At 39.1% G+C, this 15,791-nt stretch overlaps 1 protein-coding gene across 10 annotated transcripts in view; it reads left to right on the top strand.

Moving 5' to 3' along the window:
* Positions 1-15,791, top strand: part of vav2 (vav 2 guanine nucleotide exchange factor) — a 224,623-nt gene that overhangs the window by 176,301 nt on the left and 32,531 nt on the right. For all 10 annotated transcript variants that reach the window (XM_074617701.1, XM_074617703.1, XM_074617699.1 and 7 more), the window contains 4 exons: positions 1,338-1,406; positions 10,723-10,828; positions 13,557-13,655; positions 15,286-15,354. In XM_074617701.1, coding sequence (XP_074473802.1) covers positions 1,338-1,406; positions 10,723-10,828; positions 13,557-13,655; positions 15,286-15,354 — 343 coding nt within the window. The remainder of the gene's footprint in view (positions 1-1,337; positions 1,407-10,722; positions 10,829-13,556; positions 13,656-15,285; positions 15,355-15,791) is intronic.

The following is a 15,791-nucleotide window of genomic DNA, read 5'->3' as shown; positions in this document are numbered from 1 at the left end:
TAGGCCATAATTAAAGAGGGTCATAGGAAAGGAGTAGTGAAGTTCCCTCTCTCCTCTATGAGCTCCGCTCAGGAAACCCAGTCAGTATCAGGAGTATCTTAACTAAATGTTTGTTTTTTTCCCATAAAACTTTGCACCATCCTTACAACTTGGAGGTTAACGGAAATAGCCTGTATTATTAAAATGAATCCAGAGTATGGAGCGCTTTCGTAGCCGAGAGGTTACAGCACATTACCGCAAAATCCCAGTTTTTACTCCAGCCTTGGGACCATTTTTGCATGTCATATCTCTCTCCCCCCATTTCCAGTTTGTGTCTCTGCACTGTCAAAAAAAGGCAAAGATGCCAAAGAAATTATCTTAAAAAAAAAAGCACCCATAGTATCTCTTATAAACATTACAGTGATTAGTTTAATAATACATGCTATTTCCGTTTCAGTAACTTCAGTGTGCTTGATGATTAGCGCTGATCGTGACCTCACTGATTTTAATGAGCTTCAATTCGGCACAACATTAAGCTAATAGGCTATAATTTGTAGCAATCAACTCTTGCGAAAGAAGAAAAAAAAACACATCATAAACACGGTTGGCCTATCGAGATCTAATCACGCACTTCACAATAATGTTTGCAGAAAGCAGATATCTTTAAAAACATAAGAAATAAATCCACCCCGTTTAATGAGCTAATTGATTAGTCCTCCATTTTTATGCCCTGCCACTTCCCAGGAGTATAATCGTGTTTGTTGACGCTGCGTGGGCAGGAATGAGAGGAGAGGACCGGGGGGAATCGTTCACATTATTGAACGATGGGCTGATATGAATGCTTTTGTTTCATAACCATAATGTTTTATACAAAAAAAAAGTGTACATATACTGTAAGTAAGTAGAGAATCTCACTTTTGCTGTGGAGAAAAAAAAAGAAAACTGCTCTAAACTTTCAATATTTCATATTATGCATTGGCCCTGAAGGTCCTTGAAAGCTGCCCAAACCCCCTGAGAGGATTTATAAGGCACCTGGCCATCCATCTGAAAAAAAAGAGGCTGTTGTCCTTCCTGAATTCCTGAGGAAGTCGGCTGTGTGGAAATGCCAGGTGTTTTTATCTGTCAGCAGCAGTGTGCTGATGTGTTTTGACAATGTTGTTTCGTGACTGATGGGGTCCTCTGTTGAATACATCTTGCCGTCGTGCTGCCAAAGTGATGGAGCTAAGAGTGACAACCTGGCAGATAGAACACGCAGTTTTCTTGACTGGTTATATTTCTACCGAGGACAATGGGCTGTGTGTACTAATATGTTGTACCCTCTCACACTCTTCCTGTCTGTTTGTGTTTGTGTGTACCAGGCCCTTTCCGTCGGAGGACACAGCTCTGAATGAGGATGATGTGTACCGGAGCCTTGAAGAGCTGGCAGAGTAAGTATGCAGTCCACAACAAACATAAACACACACACTTGTTTTTGTCACTTAGGATGATGCTTTATTATTAGGGCTGCCAAAGTTAACGTGATAATAATGCGTTAACGCAAATTTGTTTTAACGCCACTATTTTCTTTAACGCATTAACGCAACTTTCCATTTTTAATTAACCTCTTAAAAACTTTTCAGAGGCTGTAGAGTGCTCAGTTTTAAAGCTAGAGTGAAGATATTGGCATCATATGAAATTAGAAAAACCAAAGGAATCCAACTGTCACACTAACTTGTTGTGAAGGAGGCAAAATAACGCTCCGAGGTAACGCTACATTTTGGCGAGGAAAAACTGGCATGGCCATTTTCAAAGGGGTCCCTTGACCTCTGACCTCAAGATATGTGAATGAAAATGGGTTCTATGGGTACCCACGAGTCTCTCCTTTACAGACATGCCCACTTTATGATAATCACATGCAGTTTGGGGCACACTGACACACTGACAACTGTTGTTACCTGTTGGGCTTGAGTTTGCCATGTTATGATTTGAGCATATTTTGTTATGCTAAATGTAGTACCTGTGAGGGTTTCTGGATAAAGCAAGCTTTTAAACTGGGTATAAATGCTAATGAGCTTCTCATTATGCTGCAAATAGGCCGTCAAAGTAATACTATATGATGACCCCACAGACTTTTTGCATTATTGACATTTTATATCTGGTTTTAACAGTGTTTTATAATAGAATTGAATTTGTATGAACTGCTGCATATATAAAATTCTCCCCCCATCATGTATGTAACACACGTCTTGCGATGTTTCAAAGTGAATGGTGATTGCTACTTCTTCCAATTTCATCTAACTGCCTAATTACATAAGCGTAGAGGCCTCTGTCACTCTGCCCGTTGCCATGGTGACACCATCTCTGCCCTGGCTTCTGGTGTGGCTGCCTCTCCGCCTGCCTCTGTGGCTGTCTGCCTGGTTTGGAGTGTGTGTTGGGTTTTTTCTGGGTGTGAAAGAGAGTCGCAGGGTCTCTCGGAGTTGGCAGCGGTTCCAGCGGTGAGCAGACGCTCAACTCAGATTAATGGAGAATAATTAGTTAACCGCTCTGAGATGGGTGTCATTCATCACAGAAAGATAGGAAGTAGGAGAGCGGGGGATAGAAAGGAGAGCATGCGGGCTGTAGATATATGCCCGCTGAATACATGATTGTGGTGTTCTTTAGGGGATGAGGGATGTGCGCTTGCTAGAGGAGAGGAGCGCCATCCAAGCAGGCTAATGCTGGATTAGAGTGCAGCTTAGCTGAACATGTACAGGTAGCCCTGCAAGCTTGAAAACTGAACTGAATTCTGCACAAAAAGTGAGCCTGAAGAAAGTAGAGGGAATACTGAAAACATGTTGATTTCAAATATTGAATTTACCCAAAAAAACAGGGGTGAAATTGTGCTCACAGAAAGAACGGAATATGAAGTAGGCTCCTATCTTTCACCCTGTGGGCTAGTGGCATAACATAACAGACGCGTTTTTCATCTGTATCAATAAAGAAAGAAGTCCGTATCAGCTTGATGTGTTCCTAAATGCATCATGAAATATCAAAGAAGCTAAAGTTAGCTTACTTGTTCCTTATTTTACTCAAAGTACATCATAAATAAATGTCTCCCGCTTACTTCAATTTGTTAGAAAAAGTTGCAATAGCATGGTATCCATAGCAACAAGTGTTGCAGAGTCCACCAGTAAAGCATAAACGTAAGCTTTTGATGCTTGTTATATACTGTATTATTTCTATAAGTGGTGGTTATGTCTTTAAGTTTCCTCAAACCCGCACAATCTCCTCTTTCCATTAATGGCCCTGTAACCATGGCAGCAGTTTCAATGAGCTTGAGTTCACCTGCTTTTTCTGAAATGGTCAGTGGTGTAACACGGTGCTCTTTATGTAACCTGTAGGTGCAGAGGGCTGGGTCCTTATTGAATTAATCATGCTGCTCTTGACCTTTTACAAAGAACATGTATGCATTTAGTTTCATCAATGGTCAGACACATAATTGATTCATCAGCAGGTCCTGCACCTAATACAGTTGGACACACTTGGCCACACTAGCAATAAACCTGCTCTCAAAGACTTATTAATTAGCCTGAAATATTGATGCATGCATAATTTACAATGGGTGGGCATGACTGAACTGCAAGAGTGAAGAGGGAGAGGACAATGATGATCTTACCAGAGTAATAACAGTCAGTTTTTATGGATAGTGCTATTTAAGATCAGCCCAGAGGAAGAAAATAATACAACAGGCCATATGGTATCGTAAAAAATAACAGCATGTAAGAAATAAAACAGCAATAGTGTCACCAAAAATATTTAGTGTGACAAAATAAAGCCGCATGGAAGAGCAGTATAATGGCAAACAATAAAAATCAATAAAGTGGCATCATTAAGTTCGGTGATAAGACGACGAAGGATACTAAGTGCGATGGAAAGCAATCTATAAAAATTGATTTTTGGGGTGAGATTTAAAAACCGAGATCATGCCGGTAGACCAAACGTTAAATGGAAAACTGTTCCAGCAGCCCGGGCAGCAAAAGATCGATCAACCTTTCATTGTACTCTAGGGCCACCAAAATGACTTGAACTGGTTTACCCTCAGAGGTCTCTGGGGATAGCTGGAAGATCATAACTTACTAATGTAATGATGTATTTAAAGATATAGCTAGTTTATTATATACTTAAAGGGGAACTACGCCCATTTTCAAAATTCATACATGTTATTCCTATGGCCTATGATAGTCCAAAAAACTATTAGCAAACATGAACAACTCTCCCAAATCCAAACACTAGAGTGCTAAAACTCAAACTTGTGATGTCATAGGGTATAAAGTGTTGAGCTGCTCTATAGACGACGAATTGGGAAAGATGTTGTAGATGACACCGAGAGCGCCCAGGGGAATATTCCGAGTAAATGGGTTCATTTTCTGTTTCACAACTGAGAACACTACGATAGAGTAAAGCTCATTTGGGTATAAAAGAAAACCACGATAGTTTTTCCTCGCCAACATTTTTCCCAAATTTGGAGCATTATTTAGCCTCCTTCCCAGCTTGGCCTAAAATATATGCGAGAATGTTTGTCGTTGGTTGACCGTGTATCATTTTCGAGGTTTAGTAGAGGTCATTTACCTTGCTGGGAGATATCCATATTTACAATATCATGTCAGAAGGATTCATGTCAGGGGAGGTGGATCGAGGCTTTAAGCTGTCAGTATGAGCTCACTTGTAAATGACAGCTGTAAACGAATGGCATCGAGATAGGTGCAGGTGTATTTGTGAAGCATGCTCCGGTTTGCATTCTCCTGCACCATATCTGTTTGCAGAAGTGTCTGAGTCAGGTAGAGGCCAGGCTTCTACCTAATTGAGGTCTCCTGGGTTAATGTGGTAAACCCGATCCGTACTTCCTCCCTCTGGCTTTGTGATGTCAAGTCTTCGTGTCGTTTAACTCAAGAGTCCTCCCTGTCTGGAATGACTCCATCCTGGAGTTGACAAAGCATGAAATGGGGGTGGATTGGGCACAGTCGCCAAGGGACTTTTTCCTCTGTGAACGGCACACATAGATTTCCATTCCGAAGCAAACAGTGTCACCGGGCCCTTTGTGTCACTCTTTTGCAGTTTATTTTGCTCCATTAATCCCTCGGGCAGGTTGGTATGAAAAGTCAATAGCTTCGGAAATGGATGGAACTCAGTCGAGGTATCATTTACTGCAAGGTATTAAGTGACATACTTTTTTCAAATTCAACTTTATATTACCTCATGACCACACTCAGGATATACTATTTTGTAACCACAGATGGCCAGGAAGAACATATTGATTCCATTTTCTGTCTAAAGCCGGTAGATAACTAGGAATACTAAAAACCAAAGCAAAATGGATGTAACAAAATGTGTTTTTACACTATCAAAACAGATATTTCGTCAACTACAGACAAGATTTCTATGAGGTTTGGTGGGGATTATAGACCATAGTCTCTTTGACATACCCATTAGTTTGTGGACTTTTACGCTAAATGGAACCAAAATGTGCTAAATGAACATCATGCTGTATTAGGCTCATTTTCTTCAATCAGACTTCTTTTTACAACCAGAGGTGTCGCACCCTGCTGACTATTTTAGGCACATTTGCATTGGCTTCACTTTTAAAAAACGGCTATTGTCGCCTGGTATGGATAGATATTTATGCTCCCCCATCCCCTAACAATTGTGGTACCCCCTGATACCCCACTATAGTGTCACTATCAGTCCAAACCTTCCTTAAATACATACAAAATATCAGAATATAGAAGTATAATGCCGTGGAATATACTGGGCATATTCCTGAGAAGATAAAACCCTTTTGATTTTGATGGCCCCATGACCTTTCCTGTAGTGAAACACTGATGCTACGGCATCAATCAGTATGTATCTATCAGCTGTACAGATGCAGTGTGACAGCAGCATCATCTATGTTGTTATATGCCCTGATGGCCCAAAGCGCCCAACACAGTATATTACAGCTTTAACAAAAAAAAAAAACGTCCTCTATTGAAAACATAATATTATTTGAATGGGAACCTGTAGGGCAGCGCAGCCTTTGGGGCCCTATAAGTAGCTCTGATATGGTGAGTCATACTCCGACCCTCCTCTCAACTGATGTAACTCTATGTCATTGAGGCCTGGGAGCGGAGGCTAACGGGCCGATTGCGTGCGAATACACTAGACACCCTCTGGCGTGTCACTGTGTAATCAGACAGAAAATCAGACCTAATTCATGAGTCCTCAGGACTTTGTTTCCACTTTTCTATCTCACTGATGCATTGTGATGCAAACACATGCGCAAGCACACACACAAACAAAGTGGATTTAGAATGATTTATTAATGTTCGCTAAAGCTCCAAGAGACAAAGGGACGTAAATTGTAAAGTTGTGGTGCGACAGATTTACACTGGCAAGAGTTATGTCCCCGCTCTTTGTCTTTCTAAGAACACACACACACACACTCTGAAACATTAACCATCATTACTACATGCATGAACCCCGACTACTGTCTAACATTAATCTTATTATAACCTCGAGCTAAAAATAAAAAAAAATAGACAGACTTTTATCGCTAAGTAATTGTCTAAAATGTTGGAAACAATCAGGGAAAGTGAATGGACATACGCAGTCATTAGAACGGATTCCTCTGGCTAATATTTGGAAAAAATCAATGTAGACAATGCTTTAAAAGAAAAACAGATTAGGACAATGTTGTACATTGCATATGTGGGATCAACATATAAGCAAACCCCACATCAGAGAGACTTGGGGATTAGGAAAAATAGACAATCTAAACGAAATGACACGTTAATGCAAATTTGTTTTAGCGCCACAAATTTTTTAATCACATTAATGCATTTTGCCATTTTTAATTAACCTCTTAAAAATAAGACGGGCCACCGTCGATCTTTTGGGGGATGTAGCGGGTTCAGTTTTGATGGTTTTGAAACTAGAGTGAAGACACTGGCATTATATGAAACTAGAAAAAACCTAATGAATCCATTGGTACCAACCATGTCATACTAGCTTCTCATGAAGGAGTCTAAATAATGCTCCAAAGTTACGCAAAATTTTGGTGAGGAAACTCTGGCATGGCCATTTTCAAAGGGGTCCCTTGACCTCTGACCTCAAGATATGTGACTGAAAATGGGTTCTATGGGTACCCACGAGTCTCCCCTTTACATACATGCCCACTTTATGATAATCACATGCAGTTTGGGACAAGTCATAGTAAAGTCAGCACACTGACACACTGACAGCTGTTGTTGCCTGTTGGGCTGCAGTTTGCCATGTTATGATTTGAGCATATTTCTTTGTGCTAGATGCATAAAGGATGAGGGTTTTTGGACAATATTTGAGAGTATTAAATACTTGACACATCTCCGTTTAAGCCTTTAAGATACATTTTGAACAGATAAAAAATGTGCAATTAATCACGATTAGCTATGGACAATCATGCGATTAAAAACTGTAATCGATTAACAGCCCTAACATAAAAGCAATGTCAAAAGCAGGAGCTTTAAATGAAATCGCCAGTCGATAAGAACATTCTATCCAAACCTGATGAACTCTCAGCCACGTCAGTGAAATTTAGCGGTCAGTCAGTAATCATTGATGAAAAGCATTTTAAATATCTTGAATTGACTGATTGGACCAAAGGAGTATTGACCAAATAACCATCTGGGAAAGAGGAAGGGGCTTAAATGTCATCACTAATCAATGGAATATTTCCTTTTGACAAGTTCAGGATCGATAGATATACATGACAGAAACAAGCACATTCTACTTTTAATTTTTTCTATTTTCTATACAATGTTTATTCTTAATTCTCTTCTTCTAATATTTACTACTTTATGAAAAAAGACCCCACTCAGGCTCCAACTCCTCCATGTTCTCCCCGGAGACATCCTTCTCCTCTTAGATCTCTCCAAAGGTCATACTCATATCACCGCACTAGACCTCCGTTGTATAATACAGTCTCTGAGGGATTAGAGCAGAATGCAAAGTACGACATCTTCTTTCCGAAAACTTCCCTGACGTTCAGCACATCAGTCACAGCGGAGCGTGCCTTAGTCTCGGAGTTCAGAGAGGAGACGCTGATGGGACAGCGTGGGCCTCCCACACAGCCTTCTCCGTATTCAACATGAGCCACTTTAACTTAATGAAGAAAGGAGACGCACAGCGCAGAGAGTGAACCAAGCCACCTCAATTAAAACTTCAAACAACCCCCGCACTAGCATGACGACAAAGCTGAATATTTGATCGAGGGCAGTTCTATCTTCTCAGATTTTTATCCCCTATTCCCACAGACAGTGAAAGCAGGAATATTTTAGCAATGATGGCAGATGCAAAAGGTCATATGTAGTCATGTCACAGTGGAGAAATCCAATAACCAGTATTTTTTTTAAAATTACATGAATCTTGTTGTAGAATATTCAAGATTTAATAATGCATGTAAAATCCCTACAAAATATCCCATTTCAGGGATGTTAAGGTGAAGGGTTTGGTGCTAGGAGAGCCAGGTTATGGCCCCCATTAGCACCCAAACATTAGGTAAAAGGGGTGGGGATCACATACAGGCACATTTGGATGAGGCACTATTCATCAAAGAAGAGAAATCCTCTCACTCAGGCCAGGTCAGAGCACAAAACAGCATCCCCTGAGCTAGACATTACATGTCACACTCAAGGACATTTAAGCAGGGCGGCCACTTGCCAAGCTGGAACCCTGGTCCTCCTTTTCTGAGCTGGTGGAGGCAGTAGACATCGGCAACTCTTACAGTACAATCTTTATAGTATTTATTCATTTACTCCCCCGAATTACAAAAAACAAAGGTAAAGGTGAAAGGGACAGGTTCTTGATGGTATTTAAAAAAAAAACAGAAAGTTAGTTACTGTAGTTTGACCAGTGGGCAACTTCCGGCCAATGCTGAAGTGCCTTAAACTTGCATTATTTCTAATAGCCAGCAGGGGGCGACTCCTCTGGTTGCAAAAAGAAGTCTGATTGTATAGAAGTCTATGAGAAAATGAGCCTACTTCTCACTTGATTTATTACCTCAGTAAACATTGTAAACATGAGTTTATGGTCTCAATCGCTAGTTTCAAGTCTTCTTCAATACAGCATGATGTTCATTTAGTATATTATGGTCCCATTTAGAGTCAAATAGACCATAAAGCAGGGTATGCTTTAGGGCGTGGCTACATTGTGATTGACAGGTCGCTACCACGACGTTGTCCGGTCTGGGTGTTGTCCGTGTTTTGGTCTTACAACTTTAACCTTTTCACAGTGTGTTTGCAGTTCATGAAAATGAATTGTAACATTTTGGTTGCCTGGAAATGTCTTATTCAGCATTCGGTTGTACTTAGCTCATCCCTCTCTTGTCACTTCTGGTTGCAAAAAAACAATGCGGTGACGGCCAAAATGCCGATCTCAAGGCTTCAAAACACTAGTCCACAAACCAATGGCTATGTCACAGTGACTACGTCCACTTATATACAGTCTATAATCCACACCAAACCTCATGGAAATCTTGTCTGTGGTGCAAAAATCACAATATGATAACGGCCAAAAACCAAGATGACAACAGCCAAAATGCTGAACACGAGACTTCAAAACGTCAGTCCAAAAAAAACAATGGGTGACGTCATGTTGACAACGTCCACTTACTATATACAGTCTATGATTCATACCAAACGTCATGGAAATCCTTTTCTGTAGTTGTCAATATATCTGTATTGTTAATGTAAAAACAAATTCTGTTACATCCCTTTTGCTTTTATATAATCAATATATTCTTACTGGCCATCTCTACTTTGAGTTTGACGAGTTGATTTGCCCGCTAATTAAACCTTCTCAGAGCCATAACTCACAGGCTCATAACAGAACACACAGACATGCTACACTTAGATTCAGTGTGACGTACAATTATATACAATTATCTCTGATGTCCATCATAAATAAATACCCATAAATCTACTTAGAAATCCTATAAATAAGACACTTCTTATAACTCCAGACAAGTTTTCTTCTGTAACAAGTTTCAGTCCAGTCCTATTTGTCTGTACACCCATCGATACATTGCTAAAAGGAATTGTGTTTAAACAAACAAGCAGTTGCCAAGCTAGACCCCTGGTTGGACCCCTCCATTATTTAGCAGGCAGCTCTTACTACCTTCATTTATTTACAGTACTTAATCATTTATTTCCTTTTCGGCGACCTAAAGCTCCCCGGTTATTAACCACATCGATACGGGCCCATTGCCAAAGCGTATTCCTGCTGAGGCTTCTCCGCCGCCTCAATAAGTTTCCCAAACAATAATTGCTTTTACAGGACAGAGGGAGATGCAGTGCACGGGCTCCCCGAGCATGAGGGTCTTTCCCAGAAGGCGCTCCTCTCCACAGTTAACTGCCTTTGCTCTGCTGGCTGCTTGCCTAATTAAAGGTCAGTTAGCTAGCTGGGTGCCAAAGCAGCATAAACACATTAAAGGGAGATGCCACTCAATAACGCAACTCAGCGGAGGTTTTGTGAACATCGAGTGGTGTTTTCCTCTTGCCCGGATCACCGATATTGCTCTTCAGGTAGAGCTCATGAGAGATAATGAGCTTGTACCGGTGCGACTGCTCAGTGCCTCTCAGCTGTCAGAGCAGTTTAAAGTGGACATATGAACCTTTTTTTTTTTTTTTGCCGGAGTAAAAGGATTCATCCTTAGAGTTAAGGTTGTGTTTCGATATGTTCATCTAACTTGTGTGCGTGTTTTTTTTCCCCCAGTGAGCATGACTTGGGTGAGGATGACATCTACGACTGCGTGCCGTGCGAGGACGATGGGGATGACATCTATGAGGACATCATTAAGGTGGAAGTACGACAACCCATGGTGAGGACATTGTGTCACAATCTCTGCCCCTGTTATCATTAGTACTGTTTTTGAAATCAATTCTTGATGATGTAGTTGTTTCAGGTGTTTTCCTTATTGTGAATCTGATGCTTGCTGAAGGTCTATGACTGAAGGGTTGTATTCTCTTAGGCCCAATTACAATCCGGCCCAAGTCACCTTAGACTTAGACGCCTGTTACCAGGAAGGATGCAATGAACAAATACTGCTAATTAGAGGACACACACACACACTTCCTACCACTTGCCTTAGTATTTGCATGATGTCATATCTCTAAACACACTCAGCTCTCTTACACAACTGGTGATAAATTTGACTTGCTTTGCCTTTCCCATGCTGCAGATCAGATACATGCAGGTGAGTGCCGCTGTGCTTGTGACTCACCCCCACCCTGTCACCTAACTCCCTCTACCACTTAATTTAAAACCAACTCATTGCATCCCAAGAGAATGACCTGCCAGTTACATTATTGACTCGTGCCTCGGGGTAAAGGAGACCCCATCTGGCTTAAAGTCTGACTCAGGGCCCATCTGAGACAGTTGTGACTTCAGCTCGGTGACCGCGGTGTTAACTGACGTCAGCGAGGACCACCAGCTGCCACATTCAAACCTCAAAAGCACGAGACAAATAAACATTATCCTGCTGACTCTGAGCCCTGCTTCTGATTGGTTGATTGCACGCTGGATTTAGGCCCGGACTGGACTCGTATTTCTACATTTTTAGCCCCAGTTTTTGTTTTATCTGCACTGGTTATCAACAGCTAAATCTGTTCCAGATGGCTGAGATAGTCGGGCCTGCTCATATCACTCCCACAACGTAGAACATCTGTATAGAAATGAAGCCTTTGTCTGTTTTTTTTATTCATGATCGTTTGGATGAGTCACTTACAATATGCATTACAGTATATTGTCCTTTCAAAGAAACACATGTATATGTATATATACTCATGTTTGTACATGGAGACTTACTCAGACGCCAGGTCTCTTGAGAAATGCTCTATGTAGATCAGTTTGTATCTTTTCCCCCATCCTCCACCGCCCCCTCACAACGTGCCTGCTTGCATGGCTATGACTTCAAATCCATTTATTCATCTACATATCCATACATATGCCGGTAACACTTTATATTAACCATCTATAAGTGGTAAAATTATAGTTAATTAAACTTAGTTATTTTACTGTTAACAAACAGTGAAATTATAATATTTTTTCCTAATCATTAGTAATGCTATAATTTCTGTCATTTTATCATTAGTTTGTGTAATATGAAATAATAAGTTTATAAATTATATATTATATCGTAGCTGATACGAGACATTAACAATTACATTCTGATTACATCAGTAAACTATTAAGTTTATCGTTGCACACATAACATTTTATATACTAAAGTAAGTATTTATAAATGATTACCAAACAAAAGATCGACAAGAAACCAATTATTAACCATTGATAAAGTGTTAACTATCTATATAAATAATGTTTATAGACTCTTTACAAAGTAATTTTTTTAACTATTTAACAAGGTATTATAATCACCAGTTGCAACTTTATAAAAGCCATCTAAATAATGTTTATAGACATTTACAAATACAAAGTGTTACCACTATCTGGTCCATCTATCTATGTAATGTTTATGGATGTTTTACAAACAATTTCTTAAAGGTTTACAAATGATTTCATAATCATAGTGTATAAAATATTATAATGTGTGCAACAATGAACTGTTAAAATAACCTAAATGATAGCATTATGATTAAACATTATTAATATATAATTTCATTGTTTGCTTACACGGAAATAAATATTAATTAAGTTGAATTAACTATCAATTTACCATTTATAAATGATGGTTATTATAAAGTGTTACCCAGCCAGCCACACATACAGTGACACACAAAAGCTCACACCCCTTCCTTTCTCTCCAAAGTCAGTGTCATCATCACGTCACTTTTTACTCCATGCCAGCAAACTGCAGTCATATATGTTTTGTAGAGCACAGTCCAACCTAAAGGACAGCACTGTAGCTCATAGTGACCATGTTTGAACACAGATTTTGCTGTCTTAAATTTTTGGATTCACTTTTCCTTTTGTTCCATCAGCTATTGCTTTACATTCATTTGTAGACGGTATGAAGATCAATTAGCAAATCTAATCAATGTTATGATCAGGACTCCTTGGAAAGCAGTATTGATGGTGAATTAATTATCCTGGTTAAAATAAAGTAGAACAGACTTTTGAAACCAGCTCGAGTCGTGTAATCCATCACGGTCAACATCAAGTCCAGATTCATTTTTGTCAATGTTACATTATGGTTGCATGGTGAATTGATTGGGAAAGGTCTCCACTGCATTATCTCATACAAACACTGCAATTTGATGGGTTGCGCAACTCAAGCAATTTTCAAGAGTGTGCTAATAGATTCCATAGTGTTTGGAAATGAATGGAAACCAATGGCTGTCTGGAATGGTAGAAATCATATGTTCATTTGTTTAACACAGCAGCACGGTTTGCAAAATGCTCAGCTGTGATGACAGATGTGGTTTGAGAATAACTGAAACATAAAAAGCCACTGGTAAAAAACGGTGTTTGAACAGTAAACGTTAATCACGAGGAAAAAAAATTAGACGTGCACTATGTAAAAAGATAATCAATGATCCAAAATCATGCAGTCTAATTGCCCTGACTCATATTTCCTTTTCTCACAATAGAAGATGGGTATGACAGAAGATGACAAGAGAAATTGCTGCTTAGTGGAGATCCAGGAGACTGAAGCAAAGTACTACAAGACCTTAGAGGACATTGAGAAGGTGAGTGTCAGAGTGTGTGTGCACATACATGTGAATGTGTTGATATTATGTGCTTTTTTTTTTTTATCCTGGCACATGCAATGTTAGTGTGTCAGAGTTTCCTTTTGTCACTTCTTCTTTGTTGGTGTCTCAGGCCTGTGAGTCGGGTCACAGCATGGAAATGTCAGCTATTGGCAGATTCATTGGGGAGCTCAAATGTCACAGGAGCTGATCGATGGGGTTATTAATGGCTCAGCCCCCCACAGGAGACACTGATCCCCGGGGCTTTAAGTATAGACACGCACATCACAGGCGCGAGGATGCATGCAAACACACACACACATACTGGCAAAAAAAAAGGAATCCATGACTTACACATTTAGGCTACATCACATACTAATATTTTTTCAGTTGTATATGAATGAAATCAAACCATTACTATTGCAATTTTTGGTAATAATCTCTTTGAAAGTGCAGGAATTAATATATTCCTGTGTTACTGCTGCATAACACTAGTTAGTCATTACAGTCGCGGTGTTACATTGGACATCACTACTGCCGAGAAAAGCCGACAAACTCTGTAAAACAGTGAATTCTGTGCGCTCAAATAATCATAAACTCACACACATACATCGTCTCCCTCAGTGTGATAATGAGCAATTGTTGAGATCAGTGCTGCTAACACATCACTTTCCGCGTTGACAGATTTCACTCGCGATTTGATGGAGTGCCACAAATCATCCGCTCCACTAATTTCATTAAACTAAATGTGTATCCTGTGTTTCCCGCGTCGGACCAACACGGGACTAAATGAGAATAAATAACCCTCTCTGGATCAGAGGACTCGTTAAGCTTAATTGAGTTGGGGTTAATAAAGCCTCATTTCTTCATTGCTTCTTAGTTGAGCTATTTGTTATTATTATGATGATGGAATGTGACAACCATAAAACAACGTTGGAGAAACAATATGCAGGGGTTCTTTCTCCCGTAAGCATAAGAACAGCAAGGAGAAGAGCTGTTTACTATGTATTGACTGCAGATACAGTGTTTTATTGTGGAGGACGGAACCTGGCAAAATAAAAAAATAAGTGAAAAAGTAAATAAATGACTCAATAAATAAATAAATAAATAAATATGTCATTAAATGGAGCAAAAAATTATATTAAAATAAATGTAGCCATTAACTAATTGATAAAATGTGACATAAATCTATATTTCTGTTTTAATTTGCTTCTTTATTTATCTTTGTATTAATTATCTTATTTATTTACTATTTATTTTTTAAATGTATTTATTTATTTGTATTTATTTTTATTTATTTTATATTTATTTTAAATGTATGCATCTATTTATGTATTTATACATTTATTTATATATGGACGATTTTCCCAAACTTATTTATTTATGTATTCTTTTCTTTATACATTTCTTTTTAAATTTTTTCTCTTCTCTTACATTTCCTGATATTGATTTTTCTTTTTTGCTGCAGTTAACTTAAGTTGTGCTGTCCTTCAAATAAATCATTACCGATCAGCTAAAAGCTTTGCCAGAGCTTTATTCCATTTTATCAATACATTTTTTACATGAAAGACTGATAAATCTTACAGTTATATTCACTCTTTTCACCGATTTGTCTCTTCTTTCTCTTTAGAATTACATGATCCCATTGACGCCAGTCTTGAGTCCACAGGACATGGAGGCTATCTTTGTCAATCTCGAAGTGAGTAACCACTCAGGCAAAGTAAATGATGTCTATACAGCACGCCTGGATGTGTCGCAGACCAAGTGAATAATTCAATATGCGTATGGATGGCTGAATGAATGACAGGGTGTGTTGTATATATGTATATTAGGGATGTAACGGTATGCTGAATTCATGCTTTGATATGCACTGCGATTTTTATGTCACGGTTCACTGTTTTCATCACAGTAGGGGGGAACAAAATGTTCAATTTCTTTTCATCCTTCATAGTTTCAGGTGATTATATACTAATGAAAACATAGTTATGAATATTATATTCCATTTCAGCCAATAAATCCCTCTTAATGTTACACACTGTTCCTTTAACTACTGTAGCAGTTCTTTGCAGGCAACAATTGATACACCAACAGTGAACTTCAATTTTGTATTTATTTATTTTTTCTAATTTAGCTTCT

The sequence above is a fragment of the Sebastes fasciatus genome, chromosome 19 (genome assembly GCF_043250625.1).
Source record: "Sebastes fasciatus isolate fSebFas1 chromosome 19, fSebFas1.pri, whole genome shotgun sequence".
NCBI lineage: Eukaryota > Metazoa > Chordata > Actinopteri > Perciformes > Sebastidae > Sebastes > Sebastes fasciatus.
Note: the sequence above shows the minus strand (reverse complement) of the source record. Positions and strands in the feature narration are given on the sequence as shown.